At 51.3% G+C, this 15,079-nt stretch overlaps 1 protein-coding gene across 2 annotated transcripts in view; it reads right to left on the bottom strand.

Annotated features, from left to right (window-relative positions):
• The window catches only part of LOC137300907 (tumor necrosis factor receptor superfamily member 25-like), a 62,931-nt gene that overhangs the window by 43,597 nt on the left and 4,255 nt on the right, over positions 1–15,079 (bottom strand). For both annotated transcript variants that reach the window (XM_067970167.1, XM_067970168.1), the window contains exons 2-3: positions 5,746–5,974; positions 3,598–3,726 (exon numbers count right to left, since the gene is read on the bottom strand). In XM_067970167.1, coding sequence (XP_067826268.1) covers positions 3,598–3,726; positions 5,746–5,974 — 358 coding nt within the window. The remainder of the gene's footprint in view (positions 1–3,597; positions 3,727–5,745; positions 5,975–15,079) is intronic.

The raw sequence follows: 15,079 nt of genomic DNA, 5'->3' as shown, positions 1-15,079 counted from the left end.
AGAGTGAGAGAGATATACAGAGTGAGAGATACAGAGAGTGAGAGAGATATAGAGTGAGAGATACAGAGTGAGAGAGATATGGAGTGAGAGATACAGAGAGTGAGAGAGATATATAGAGTGAGAGATACAGAGAGTGAGAGAGATATAGAGTGAGAGATACAGAGAGTGAGAGAGATATATAGAGTGAGAGATAGAGATATATAGATTGAGAGATACAGAGTGAGAGAGATATATAGAGTGAGAGATACAGGGAGTGAGAGAGATATAGAGTGAGAGATACAAAGAGTGAGAGATACAAAGAGAGAGAGATATAGAGTGAGAGAGATAGATAGAGTGAGAGATACAGAGAGTGAGAGAGATATAGAGTGAGAGATACAGAGTGAGAGAGATATAGAGTGAGAGATACAGAGAGTGAGAGAGATATATAGAGTGAGAGATACAAAGAGTGAGAGAGATATATAGAGTGAGAGAGATAGAGTGAGAGAGATATACAGAGTGCGAGAGATATAGAGTGAGAGATACAGAGAATGAGAGAGATATATAGAGTGAGAGATACAGAGTGAGAGAGATATAGAGTGAGAGATACAGAGAGTGAGAGAGATATGGAGTGAGAGAGACATACAGAGTGAGAGATACAGAGAGTGAGAGAGATATAGAGTGAGAGATACAGAGTGAGAGAGATATAGAGTGAGAGATACAGAGTGAGAGAGATATATAGAGTGAGAGATACAAAGAGTGAGAGAGATATATAGAGTGAGAGATACAAAGAGTGAGAGAGATATATAGAGTGAGAGAGATAGAGTGAGAGAGATATACAGAGTGCGAGAGATATAGAGTGAGAGATACAGAGTGAGAGAGATATAGAGTGAGAGATACAGAGAGTGAGAGAGATATAGAGTGAGAGAGATATACAGAGTGAGAGATACAGAGAGTGAGAGAGATATAGAGTGAGAGATACAGAGTGAGAGAGATATAGAGTGAGAGATACAGAGAGTGATAGAGATATATAGAGTGAGAGATACAGAGAGTGAGAGAGATATAGAGTGAGAGATACAGAGAGTGAGAGAGATATATAGAGTGAGAGACAGAGATATATAGATTGAGAGATACAGAGTGAGAGAGATATATAGAGTGAGAGATACAGGGAGTGAGAGAGATATAGAGTGAGAGATACAAAGAGTGAGAGATACAAAGAGAGAGAGATATAGAGTGAGAGAGATATATAGAGTGAGAGATACAGAGAGTGAGAGAGATATAGAGTGAGAGATACAGAGTGAGAGAGATATCGAGTGAGAGATACAGAGAGTGAGAGAGATATATAGAGTGAGAGATACAAAGAGTGAGAGAGATATATAGAGTGAGAGAGATAGAGTGAGAGAGATATACAGAGTGAGAGAGATATGCAGAGTGATAGATATACAGAGTGAGAGAGATATGGAGTGAGAGATACAGAGAGTGAGAGAGATATAGAGTGAGAGATATAGAGTGAGAGAGAAACAGAGAGTGAGAGATACAGAGAGTGAGAGAGATATAGAGTGAGAGATACAAAGTGAGAGAGATATAGAGTGAGAGATACAGAGAGTGAGAGAGATATATAGAGTGAGAGAGATATAGAGTGAGAGATACAGAGAGTGAGAGAGATATAGAGTGAGAGATACAGAGTGAGAGAGATATAGAGTGAGAGATACAGAGTGAGAGAGAGATATAGAGTGAGAGATACAAAGAGTGAGAGAGATATATAGAGTGAGAGAGATAGAGTGAGAGAGATATACAGAGTGAGAGAGATATCATGAGTGATAGATATACAGAGTGATAGATATACAGAGTGAGAGAGATATACAGAGTGATAGATATACAGAGTGATAGATATACAGAGTGAGAGAGATATACAGAGTGATAGATGTACAGAGTGATAGATATACAGAGTGAGAGTGATATACAGAGTGAGGGAAATATATAGAGTGATAGATATAGAGTGAGAGAGATATACAGAGTGAGAGAGATATACAGACTGATAGATATACAGAGTGAGAGAGATATACAGAGTGAGAGTGATATACAGAGTGAGAGAGATATATAGTGAGAGAGATGTAGAGTGAGAGAGATATGCAGAGTGAGAGAGATATAGAGTGAGAGAGATATACAGAGTGAGGGAGATATACAGAGTGAGGGAACTATATAGAGTGATAGATATACAGAGTGAGAGAGATATACAGAGTGAGAGAGATATACAGAGTGAGAGTGATATACAGAGTGAGAGAGATATATAGTGAGAGAGATGTGGAGTGAGAGAGATATGCAGAGTGAGAGAGATATAGAGTGAGAGAGATATACAGAGTGAGGGAGATATACAGAGTGAGGGAACTATATAGAGTGATAGATATACAGAGTGAGAGAGATATACAGAGTGAGAGTGATATACAGAGTGAGAGAGATATATAGTGAGAGAGATGTAGAGTGAGAGAGATATGCAGAGTGAGAGTGATATACAGAGTGAGAGTGATATACAGAGTGAGAGATATACAGAGTGATAGATATACAGAGTGAGAGATATATATAGAGTGAGAGAGATGTACAGAGTGAGAGAGATATACAGACTGATAGATATACAGAGTGAGAGAGATATATAGAGTGAGAGAGATATACAGAGTGATAGATATACAGAGTGATAGAGATATACAGCGTGATAGATATACAGAGTAATAGATATACAGAGTGAGAGAGATATACAGAGTGAGAGAGATATACAGACTGATAGATATACAGAGTGAGGGAGATATACAGAGTGATAGATATACAGAGTGAGAGAGATATACAGAGTGATAGATATACAGAGTGATAGATATACAGAGTGAGAGAGATATACAGAGTGAGGGAACTATATAGAGTGATAGATATACAGAGTGAGAGAGATATACAGAGTGAGAGAGATATACAGAGTGAGAGTGATATACAGAGTGAGAGAGATATCTAGTGAGAGAGATGTAGAGTGAGAGAGATATGCAAAGTGAGAGTGATATACAGAGTGAGAGTGATATACAGAGTGAGAGAAATATACAGAGTGATAGATATAGAGTGAGAGAGATATACAGCGTGAGAGAGATATAGAGTGAGAGTGATATACAGAGTGAGAGAGATATACAGAGTGAGAGTGATATACAGAGTGAGAGTGATATACAGAGTGAGGGAGATATACAGAGTGAGGGAACTATATAGAATGATAGATATACAGAGTGAGAGAGATATACAGAGTGAGAGAGATATACAGAGTGAGAGTGATATACAGAGTGAGAGTGATATACAGAGTGAGAGAGATATATAGAGTGAGGGAACTATATAGAGTGATAGATATACAGAGTGAGAGAGATATACAGAGTGAGAGAGATATACAGAGTGAGAGTGATATACAGAGTGAGAGTGATATACAGAGTGAAAGAGATGTACAGATTGTGTTTAACTATAATGTTTAAGGAGAGTGACAGCAGTGTGTAACCTGACTGACTGTCCCTGTCCGAGACATGGGACACACTTTACCCTGCTCGTCACAGGAACCGTGCTGGGGTCAGGTCCCAGTTGGGGAGTGTGGGGCCCACTTACCCTTATCACACAGGGTGCAACTCCGACACTTCTTGCTGTAATTTTCGTAGGCGTGGTAGGTGTTCCTCGGGCAGTGCAAACAGAGAGGCAACCCACCCTCTCGCTCACAGGAGGCTCCAAGAGAGAAACCTGGAAAATATCAAACCATCACAGTCAGATTCCCGTCTCATCATTCCCCCCACCACTTTCGCCAAGAGTACACTCGACCTGGGGTATAAGGAGGATGATTCCACACAGAGAGTGGGTGGACGGGGCACGCTGGGGATAGAGACATATAGAAGGGGCAAAGAGGGAGCACAGATGGGTGATTGAGAGGTCACAGAAGGATACAGAAATGGTATAGAGGGCACAGTGGGACTCTGTAGGGTATAGAGGGCACGCTGTAGGATATAGAGGGCACGCTGTAGGGTATAGAGGGCACGCTGTAGGGCACAGTGGGACACTGTAGGGTATAGAGGGCACGCTGTAGGATATAGAGGGCACGCTGTAGGATATAGAGGGCACGCTGTAGGATATAGAGGGCACGCTGTAGGATATAGAGGGCACGCTGTAGGGTATAGAGGGCACGCTGTAGGATATAGAGGGCACGCTGTAGGATATAGAGGGCACGCTGTAGGATATAGAGGGCACGCTGTAGGATATAGAGGGCACGCTGTAGGATATAGAGGGCACGCTGTAGGATATAGAGGGCACGCTGTAGGATATAGAGGGCACGCTGTAGGGCACAGTGGGACACTGTAGGGTATAGAGGGCACGCTGTAGGGTATAGAGGGCACGCTGTAGGATATAGAGGGCACGCTGTAGGGTATAGAGGGCACGCTGTAGAGCACAGTGGGACACTGTAGGGTATAGAGGGCACGCTGTAGGTATAGACGGCACGCTGTAGGGTATAGAGGGCACGCTGTAGGGCACAGTGGGACACTGTAGGGTATAGAGGGCACGCTGTAGGGTATAGAGGGCACGGTGTAGGGCACAGTGGGACACTGTAGGGTATAGAGGGCACGCTGTAGGGTATAGAGGGCACACTGTAGGATATAGAGGGCACGCTGTAGGGTATAGAGGGCACGCTGTAGGGCACAGTGGGACACTGTAGGGTATAGAGGGCACGCTGTAGGTATAGACGGCACGCTGTAGGGTATAGAGGGCACGCTGTAGGGCACAGTGGGACACTGTAGGGTATAGAGGGCACGCTGTAGGGTATAGAGGGCACGCTGTAGGTATAGATGGCACGCTGTAGGGTATAGAGGGCACGCTGTAAGGTATAGAGGGCACGCTGTAGGATATAGAGGGCACGCTGTAGGGTATAGAGGGCACGCTGTGGGGTATAGAGGGCACGCTGTAGGGTATAGAGGGCACGCTGTAGGTATAGACGGCACGCTGTAGGGTATAGAGGGCACGCTGTAAGGTATAGAGGGCACGCTGTAGGGTATAGAGGGCATACTGTAGGGCACAGTGGGACACTGTAGGGTATAGAGGGCACGCTGTAGGATATAGAGGGCACACTGTAGGGTACAGAGGGCACGCTGTAGGGTACAGACGGCACGCTGTAGGATATAGAGTGCACGCTGTAGGGTATAGAGGGCACGCTGTAGGGCACAGTGGGACACTGTAGGGTATAGAGGGCACGCTGTAGGGCACAGTGGGACACTGTAGGGTATAGAGGGCACGCTGTAGGGTATAGAGGGCACGCTGTAGGGTATAGAGGGCACGCTGTAGGGTATAGAGGGCATGCTGTAGGGCACAGTGGGCACGTTGTAGGGCACACTGTAGGGTATAGAGGGCACACTGTAGGGTATAGAGGGCACGCTGTAGGGTATAGAGGGCACGCTGTAGGGCACACTGTAGGGTATAGAGGGCACACTGTAGGGTATAGAGGGCACGCTGTAGGGTATAGAGGGCACGCTGTAGGGCACACTGTAGGGTATAGAGGGCACACTGTAGGGTACAGAGGGCACGCTGTAGGGTACAGCGGGCACGTTGTAGGGTATAGAGGGCACGTTGTAGGGTATAGAGGGCACGCTGTAGGGTATAGAGGGCACGCTGTAGGGTATAGAGGGCACGCTGTAGGATATAGAGGGCACGCTGTAGGGTATAGACGGCACGCTGTAGGGTATAGAGGGCACGCTGTAGGGTATAGAGGGCACACACCTGCTGGGCACTTCTGGCAGCAGTGCAATGTCTCCGTGTCCCAATACTGGTTCTCGGGACATTTCTCTGAGTGTCTTTTCCCTCGTCTCCTGACTTCATCTTGCCGAGTCCCCAGCTGCCAGGACGCCCCAATTATCCTTGTCATGTTCCATCTTACTCCAGACAATCCCCGGGAGTCACCCGTTGTTGAACGACTGAAGCTTCCGGAAGCAGATATCACGGCACAAAGCTGGAATTGGAGAATTCGAGCATTACTCTGGAATTCTACATTATCACAATGGAGCAACACCTGCACTCCGAGAAATACCTGCACTCCGAGAAATACCTGTACTCCGAGAAATACCTGTACTCCCGGCAACACCTGTACTCCCAGAAATACCTGTACACCCGACAACACCTGCACTCCCGGCAACACCTGCACTCCCAGAAATACCTGTACTCCCGGCAACACCTGCACTCCCAGAAATACCTGTACTCCCGGCAACACCTGCACTCCCAGAAATACCTGTACTCCCGGCAACACCTGCACTCCTGGCAACACCTGCACTCCCGGCAACACCTGTACTCCCAGAAATACCTGTACTCCCGGCAACACCTGTACTCCCGGCAACACCTGCACTCCCCGCAACACCTGTACTCCCGGCAACACCTGTACTCCCGGCAACACCTGCCCTCCGGGCATCACCTGTACTCCAGGCAACACCTGCACTGCCCGCAACACCTGTACTCCAGGCAACACCTGCACTCCAGGCAACACCTGCACTCCCAGAAATACCTGTACTCCAGGCAACACCTGCACTCCCGGCAACACCTGCACTCCAGGCAACACCTGTACTCCCCGCAACACCTGTACACCCGGCAACACCTGTACTCCCGGCAACACCTGCCCTCCGGGCATCACCTGTACTCCAGGCAACACCTGCACTGCCCGCAACACCTGTACTCCAGGCAACACCTGTACTCCAGGCAACACCTGCACTCCAGGCAACACCTGCACTCCCAGAAATACCTGTACTCCAGGCAACACCTGCACTCCCGGCAACACCTGTACTCCAGGCAACACCTGTACTCCCCGCAACACCTGTACTCCAGGCAACACCTGCACTGCCCGCAACACCTGTACTCCAGGCAACACCTGCACTCCCAGAAATACCTGTACTCCCAGCAACACCTGCCCTCTGGGCATCACCTGTACTCCCCGCAACGCCTGTACTCCCCACAACGCCTGTACTCCCAGCTAATATACAGGAGAAACCTAGAAATAAACGGGGGAATATTCCCCACCATTGGATTATCAGGTGTTGTTGTTAGAGAGGAAATGGGCAGGTAGTTGGTTCACATCCGTGACTCTCACCTGAAGCATCATATTCCCCTTTGAGCACAGAACGCTTGTACTGACCCCATTCACCCCTTCCCCTCCTCCACCCCTTCCCCTCCTCTACCCCCATTCACCCCTTCCCCTCCTCCACCCCTTCCCCTCCTCTACCCCCATTCACCCCTTCCCCTCCTCCACCCCTTCCCCTCCTCTACCCCCATTCACCCTTTCCCCTCCTCCACCCCTTCCCCTCCTCATAGAGTCATAGAGTCATAGAGTTATACAGCACGGATAGAGGCCCTTCGGCCCATCGTGTCCGCGCCGGCCATCAGCCCTGTCTAATCTAATCCCATATTCCAGCATTTGGTCCGTAGCCTTGTATGCTATGGCATTTCAAGTGCTCATCCAAATGCTTCTTGAATGTTGTGAGGGTTCCTGCCTCCACAACCCTTTCAGGCAGTGAGTTCCAGACTCCAACCACCCTCTGGGTGAAAAAGTTCTTTCTCAAATCCCCTCTAAACCTCCCGCCTTTTACCTTGAATCTATGTCCCCTTGTTATAGAACCCTCAACGAAGGGAAAAAGCTCCTTAGTATCCATCCTATCTGTGCCCCTCATAATTTTGTACACCTCAATCATGTCCCCCCTCAGCCTCCTCTGCTCCAAGGAAAACAAACCCAATCTTCCCAGTCTCTCTTCATAGCTGAAGCGCTCCAGCCCTGGTAACATCCTGGTGAACCTCCCCATTCTCCCCTCCTCCCCCATTCTCCCCTCCTCCCCCATTCTCCCCTCCTCCCCCATTCTCCCCTCCTCCCCCATTCTCCCCTCCTCCCCCATTCTCCCCTCCTCCCCCATTCTCCCATTCTCCCCTCCTCCCCCATTCTCCCCTCCTCCCCCATTCTCCCCTCCTCCCCCATTCACCTGTTCCACTTCCCCCATTTACAAGGTAATGCAATGATGTCATGGTCTGCTGACCAGAACAGCTACTTCATTTACTTGAAAGACTCCCCTTTAATTAAAGGGGCGAGGGGTTGAGGGGATGTGTTTGGGAGGAGAGGAAGGTGCTGCCCCCCCCCCGGCTCTCAGTCACATCACGGGAGCAGTCAGTTGTCGAGTGTGGGAGCAGCTGATCCACGCCCGATTCCCTGGTGTTTAACCAGATTTCTGTGAGCACCGTCTGTTACTGGGCAGTTTAACAAGACGTGGAGCTGACTTCTCCTGAAGTAAGTTTCTGAGAAGGGTTGAATGGAAGGTGATGGAGTGTGGAAACGCTGTGTCTGTGAACCTCACTTCCGCCTGATTTACCTCGATTGAAGAATCGCTCGGTCACCACAGTTATTGCCCTGTCGGTGGAGAGGGACTGAGATCGGAGAGTGAAATTACGTGGGCACAGCTCTCTGTCGCTGCACTCGCCCAGAATCTGTCTCTCGAAAAGTCTCCGACTGCTCGCTGGAAATCCCCCACTATTTCCACAGCCTGTGTTTCACATGACAAAGTCTGTCAGCTACTGGCAGAAACATCGCCCAGACCCAGAGCCAGGTCAGTTCATCCAAATACTGGCAGTGAAAAATGGAAGAGGTTTTGGGGCACTGTTACTCAGGAGAGAAGCTCACGGTCAGTGTGAGGTCACAGCACAAACCCCAGTCACTCGACAACCCAAACTCAGCACACACCTCACTCAGTGACATCACTCTCGCCTCTGACTCAGAAGGTCATGGGTTCAAGCCCCACTCCAGAGACCTGAGCACAAAATCCAGCCCAACACTCCCAGTGCAGTACTGAGGGAGTGCTGCACTGTCGGAGGGTCAGTACTGAGGGAGCGCTGCACTGTCGGAGGGTCAGTACTGAGGGAGTGCTGCACTGTCGGAGGGTCAGTACTGAGGGAGTGCTGCACTGTCGGAGGGTCAGTACTGAGGGAGTGCTGCACTGTCGGAGGGTCAGTACTGAGGGAGCGCTGCACTGTCGGAGGGTCAGTACTGAGGGAGCGCTGCACTGTCGGAGGGTCAGTACTGAGGGAGTGCAGCACTGTCGGAGGGTCAGTACTGAGGGAGCGCTGCACTGTCGGAGGGTCAGTACTGAGGGAGTGCTGCACTGTCGGAGGGTCAGTACTGAGGGAGTGCAGCACTGTCGGAGGGTCAGTACTGAGGGAGCGCTGCACTGTCGGAGGGTCAGTACTGAGGGAGCGCTGCACTGTCGGAGGGTCAGTACCGAGGGAGCGCTGCACTGTCGGAGGGTCAGTCCCGAGGGAGCGCCGCACTGTCGGAGGGTCAGTACTGAGGGAGCGCTGCACTGTCGGAGGGTCAGTACCGAGGGAGCGCTGCACTGTCGGAGGGTCAGTACCGAGGGAGCGCTGCACTGTCGGAGGGTCAGTCCCGAGGGAGCGCCGCACTGTCGGAGGGTCAGTACTGAGGGAGCGCCGCACTGTCGGAGGGTCAGTACTGAGGGAGCGCCGCACTGTCGGAGGGTCAGTACTGAGGGAGCGCTGCACTGTCGGAGAGTCAGTACTGAGGGAGTACCGCACTGTCGGAGGGTCAGTACTGAGGGAGCGCTGCACTGTCGGAGGGTCAGTACTGAGGGAGCACCGCACTGTCGGAGGGTCAGTACTGAGGGAGCGCCGCACTGTCGGAGGGTCAGTACTGAGGGAGCACCGCACTGTCGGAGGGTCAGTACTGAGGGAGCGCTGCACTGTCGGAGGGTCAGTACTGAGGGAGCACCGCACTGTCGGAGGGTCAGTACTGAGGGAGCACCGCACTGTCGGAGGGTCAGTACTGAGGGAGCGCTGCACTGTCGGAGGTGCCATCTTTTGGATGAGATGTTAAACGCAGGCCCCGTCTGCCCCCTCGGGTGGATGTAAAAGATCCCACGGCCATTATTGGAAGAGGAGCAGGGGAGTTCTCCCTGTGTCCTGACCAATATTTATTTGTCAATCAACATCACTAAAAACAGATTATCTGGTCATTTATCACATTGCTGTTTGTGGGATCTTGCTGTGCGCAAATTGGCTGCTGGATTTCTGACATTACAACACTGACTGCACTTCATTGGAACAGTAAGCCGTTTTGCGATGTCCTGAGGCTGTGAACGGCACTGTGGAATGCAAGTTCTTTCTTTCTTTAAAATCCCGACATCACTCCCAATCCCAGCGTTGTTCCCAGTGCTATTCTCTGTACCAGTCCCAGCACGATTCCTTGTACTGTTCCCAGTTTTTTTTAATTCGTTTTTGGGATGTGGGCGTCGCTGGCAACGCCAGCATTTATTGTCCATCCCGAATTGCCCTAATATTCCTTGTACTGTTCCCATAATATTCCCAGTAATATTCATTATGCTAGTCTCGGTACTATTACTTGTACTGTTTCCAGTAATTTTTCTTTTATTCGTTCATGGGATGTGGGCGTCGCTGGCGAGGCCGGCATTTATTGCCCATCCCTAATTGCCCCTTGAGAAGGTGGTGGTGAGCCGCCTTGTTGAACCACTGCAGTCCGTGTGGTGAAGGTTCTCCCACAGTGCTGTTAGGAAGGGAGTTCCAGGATTTTGACCCAGCGACGATGAAGGAACGGCGATATATTTCCAAGTCAGGATGGTGTGTGACTTGGAGGGGAACGTGCAGGTGGTGTTGTTCCCATGTGCCTGCTGCCCTTGTCCTTCTAGGTGGTAGAGGTCGCGGGTTTGGGAGGTGCTGTCGAAGAAGCCTTGGCGAGTTGCTGCAGTGCATCCTGTGGATGGTACACACTGCAGCCACTGTGCGCCAGTGGTGAAGGGAGTGAATGTTTAGGGTGGTGGATGGGGTGCCAATCAAGCGGGCTGCTTTATCCTGGATGGTGTTGAGCTTCTTGAGTGTTGTTGGAGCTGCACTCATCCAGGCAAGTGGAGAGTATTCCATCACACTCCTGACTTGTGCCTTGTAGATGGTGGAAAGGCTTTGGGGAGTCAGGAGGTGAGTCACTTGCCGCAGAATACCCAGCCTCTGACCTGCTCTTGTAGCCACAGTATTTATATGGCTGGTCCAGTTAAGTTTCTGATCAACGGTGACCCCCAGGATGTTGATGGTGGGGGATTCGGCGATGGTAATGCCGTTGAATGTCAAGGGGAGGTGGTTAGACTCTCTCTTGTTGGAGATGGTCATTGCCTGGCACTTGTCTGGTGCGAATGTTACTTGCCACTTATGAGCCCAAGCCTGGATGTTGTCCAGGTCTTGCTGCATGCGGGCTCGGACTGCTTCATTATCTGAGGGGTTGCGAATGGAACTGAACACTGTGCAGTCATCAGCGAACATCCCCATTTCTGACCTTATGATGGAGGGAAGGTCATTGATGAAGCAGCTGAAGATGGTTGGGCCTAGGACACTGCCCTGAGGAACTCCTGCAGCAATGTCCAGGGGCTGAGATGATTGGCCTCCAACAACCACTACCATCTTCCTTTGTGCTAGGTGTGACTCCAGCCACTGGAGAGTTTTCCCCCTGATTCCCATTGACTTCAATTTTACTAGGGCTCCTTGGTGCCACACTCAGTCAAATGCTGCCTTGATGTCAAGGGCAGTCACTCTCACCTCACTTCTGGAATTCAGCTCTTTTGTCCATGTTTGGACCAAGGCTGTAATGAGGTCTGGAGCCGAGTGGTCCTGGCGGAACCCAAACTGAGCATCGGTGAGCAGGTTACTGGTGAGTAAGTGCCGCTTGATAGCACTGTCAACGACACCTTCCATCACTTTGCTGATGATTGAGAGTAGACTGATGGGGCGGTAATTGGCCGGATTGGATTTGTCCTGCTTTTTGTGGACAGGACATACCTGGGCAATTTTCCACATTGTCAGGTAGATGCCAGTGTTGTAGCTGTACTGGAACAGCTTGGCTAGAGGCGCAGCTAGTTCTGGAGCACAAGTCTTCAGCACTACAGCTGGGATGTTGTCGGGGCCCATAGCCTTTGCTGTATCCAGTGCACTCAGCCGTTTCTTGGTATCACATGGAGTGAATCGAATTGGCAGAAGCCTGGCTTCTGTGATGGTGGGGATATCGGGAGGAGGCCGAGATGGATCATCCACTCGGCACTTCTGGCTGAAGATGGTTGCAAACACTTCAGCCTTGTCTTTTGCACTCACGTGCTGGACTCCGCCATCATTGAGGATGGGGATGTTTACAGAGCCTCCTCCTCCCGTTAGTTGTTTAATTGTCCACCACCATTCACGACTGGATGTGGCAGGACTGCAGAGCTTTGATCTGATCCGTTGGTTGTGGAATCGCTTAGCTCTGTCTATAGCATGTTGCTTCCGCTGTTTAGCATGCATGTAGTCCTGAGTTGTAGCTTCACCAGGTTGCTTGTAATATTCCTTGTACTGTTCCCCGTTCTGCTGCCAATTTTTAATCCCATTTTCTTTGTCTTTATAATTCCTTCACTGCTCCCACATTAAATGAACAAAATACTGACAGTGTGTACGAGGAATTGAAACCGGGAGCCGTGTCTTATTAGCAAAAGTTCACACTTGACCAGTGACCCATTGTGGGTGAGGAGGGAATCTGTCACTTGGTGGGGGGCAGTTACGGAGGGTCTGTCTCCCGGGGGGGTTGACGGGGGATCTGTATCTCAGCGGGGGGCGGGGGGGGTGCTGTCACTCGGGGGAGGGACGGAGAGTCTGTCACTCGGGGGAGTGACGGAGAGTCTGTCACTCGGGGGAGTGACGGAGCGTCTGTCACTCGGGGGAGTGACGGAGAGTCTGTCACTCGGGGGAGTGACGGAGAGTCTGTCACTCGGGGGAGTGACGGAGAGTCTGTCACTCGGGGGAGTGACGGAGCGTCTGTCACTCGGGGGAGTGACGGAGAGTCTGTCACTCGGGGGAGGGACGGAGAGTCTGTCACTCGGGGGAGTGACGGAGAGTCTGTCACTCGGGGGAGTGACGGAGCGTCTGTCACTCGGGGGAGTGACGGAGAGTCTGTCACTCGGGGGAGTGACGGAGAGTCTGTCACTCGGGGGAGTGACGGGGGTGCTGTCACTCGGGGGAGGGACGGAGAGTCTGTCACTCGGGGGAGTGACGGAGAGTCTGTCACTCGGGGGAGTGACGGAGAGTCTGTCACTCGGGGGAGTGACGGAGAGTCTGTCACTCGGGGGAGTGACGGAGAGTCTGTCACTCGGGGGAGTGACGGGGGTGTCTGTCACTCGGGGGAGGGACGGAGAGTCTATCACTCGGGGGAGTGACGGAGAGTCTGTCACTCGGGGGAGTGACGGAGAGTCTGTCACTCGGGGGAGTGACGGAGAGTCTGTCACTCGGGGGAGTGACGGAGAGTCTGTCACTCGGGGGAGTGACGGGGGTGTCTGTTACTCGGGGTGGGTTCTGTCACTATGGGGGGCGGTGACAGGGGGGGTTCTGTCACACACGGACTCTCCTGAGCTCCAATCTCACTCTGGACCCCTTTGTGCTTTAACCCCAGGGAGCAGAGCCTTGCGGTGACTCCAGTCTGGGACTCAGCCCTCAGTGTGTTTCCTCGGCTGATGCCAGTCCAGGACCCAGGAATCTCTCAACGTCCCACGGACATTTGCTGTTTCCTCCTCTGAGCTCCCATTAAATATTTGTTGCAATGAAACCTGTAAATGGAGAATCTTCAACTGAACTTCAGATCCTGACTCTCTCCTTAGGTAAACACACCAGCTGGGGGTGGGGCTGAGGCACACCCATAGCAGGAAAGGCCCAGGCTCCACCCGCGGCCTGTGCTTAGTGACCTGATCCGAGGCAGTGTGACACTCCTGGCCACAGCTGGCTTGGAACAGGGTGGAAAACTTCAGGTTTCTGTTCCTGATCTCATGACCTCACTGTGTGAAAACACATGGCCATGAATCTGGGGTGAGAACAGGGTTAGGGTCAGGGAAGTGATGCCTTACTTAGTCAAATAACCAGCTAACTTTGTCAAGGCTCATACATCATGGCTGGTCACTTAGGTGAGCTACTGAAAGGTAACTCTCTTGTGGAATGCTGGGGGAGGGGTGACAGAAACTTATCTCTCATCGAGTGGGACCCCGCCTCACCGCTCTCATAGCCCCCCCTCCCCTTCACACTGAATCGGGATCACCAATACTGCTGGGTCAGTGAATCACAGTCCCTAAATCCCATCCCCAGCCCCTCGATCTCAGCTGCCCAAATGTGGCACGGCCAAGCTACACATAGCAGCTTGACGCAGCTGTCGATAAACTGGGTCACAGCACTTTCCAGTGTGGGTTCCTGTGCCGACGAGGTGCTGCAGGCACTTTATCTGAAGCTTCATCTCCACACATGACAAGAGATATTTTTGTGAGATCTCCTGCTGTACAGTGAGTCAGTGCTGCCACTCGGCAGCCCCTCCTCCCTCCTCATCCTCTGTCAGGCATTGACACACACTGGAGTCCAGCTCGATGGGCACCGAGTCTGGAGTCCAGCTCGATGGGCACCGAGTCTCACTGGAGTCCAGCTCGATGGGCACTGAGTCTCACTGGAGTCCAGCTCGATGGGCACCGAGTCTGGAGTCCAGCTCGATGGGCACTGACTCTCACTGGAGTCCAGCTCGATGGGCACTGACTCTCACTGGAGTCCAGCTCGATGGGCACCGACTCTCACTGGAGTCCAGCTCGATGGGCACTGACTCTCACTGGAGTCCAGCTCGATGGGCACCGACTCTCACTGTGGTCCAAGCTCGATGGGCACTGAGTCTGGAGTCCAGCTCGATGGGCACTGACTCTGACTGTGGTCCAAGCTCGATGGGCACCGAGTCTGGAGTCCAGCTCGATGGGCACTGACTCTCACAGGAGTCCAGCTCGATGGGCACTGAGTCTGGAGTCCAGTTCGATGGACCAACCATTCTTCACAAGAGCAGTGAGTATTACCTGGCTATTCATCATGGTGGGCACTGTAGCCGGGCGTGATTCTATCCCACCCGACATCGAGCAGGGTCAAGACTTCCTGGCCCACGGACAATTATTTGAAGCCAATAATAGTGTCTCCATTGGGGTAGCACAAACCGGGGTCTGGAACCCTCCGACCCCTCACTCTGTGTCTACCTCAT

Source organism: Heptranchias perlo, chromosome 32 (assembly GCF_035084215.1).
Source record: "Heptranchias perlo isolate sHepPer1 chromosome 32, sHepPer1.hap1, whole genome shotgun sequence".
Lineage (NCBI taxonomy): Eukaryota > Metazoa > Chordata > Chondrichthyes > Hexanchiformes > Hexanchidae > Heptranchias > Heptranchias perlo.
This window is presented reverse-complemented; position numbering and strand designations above follow the sequence as displayed.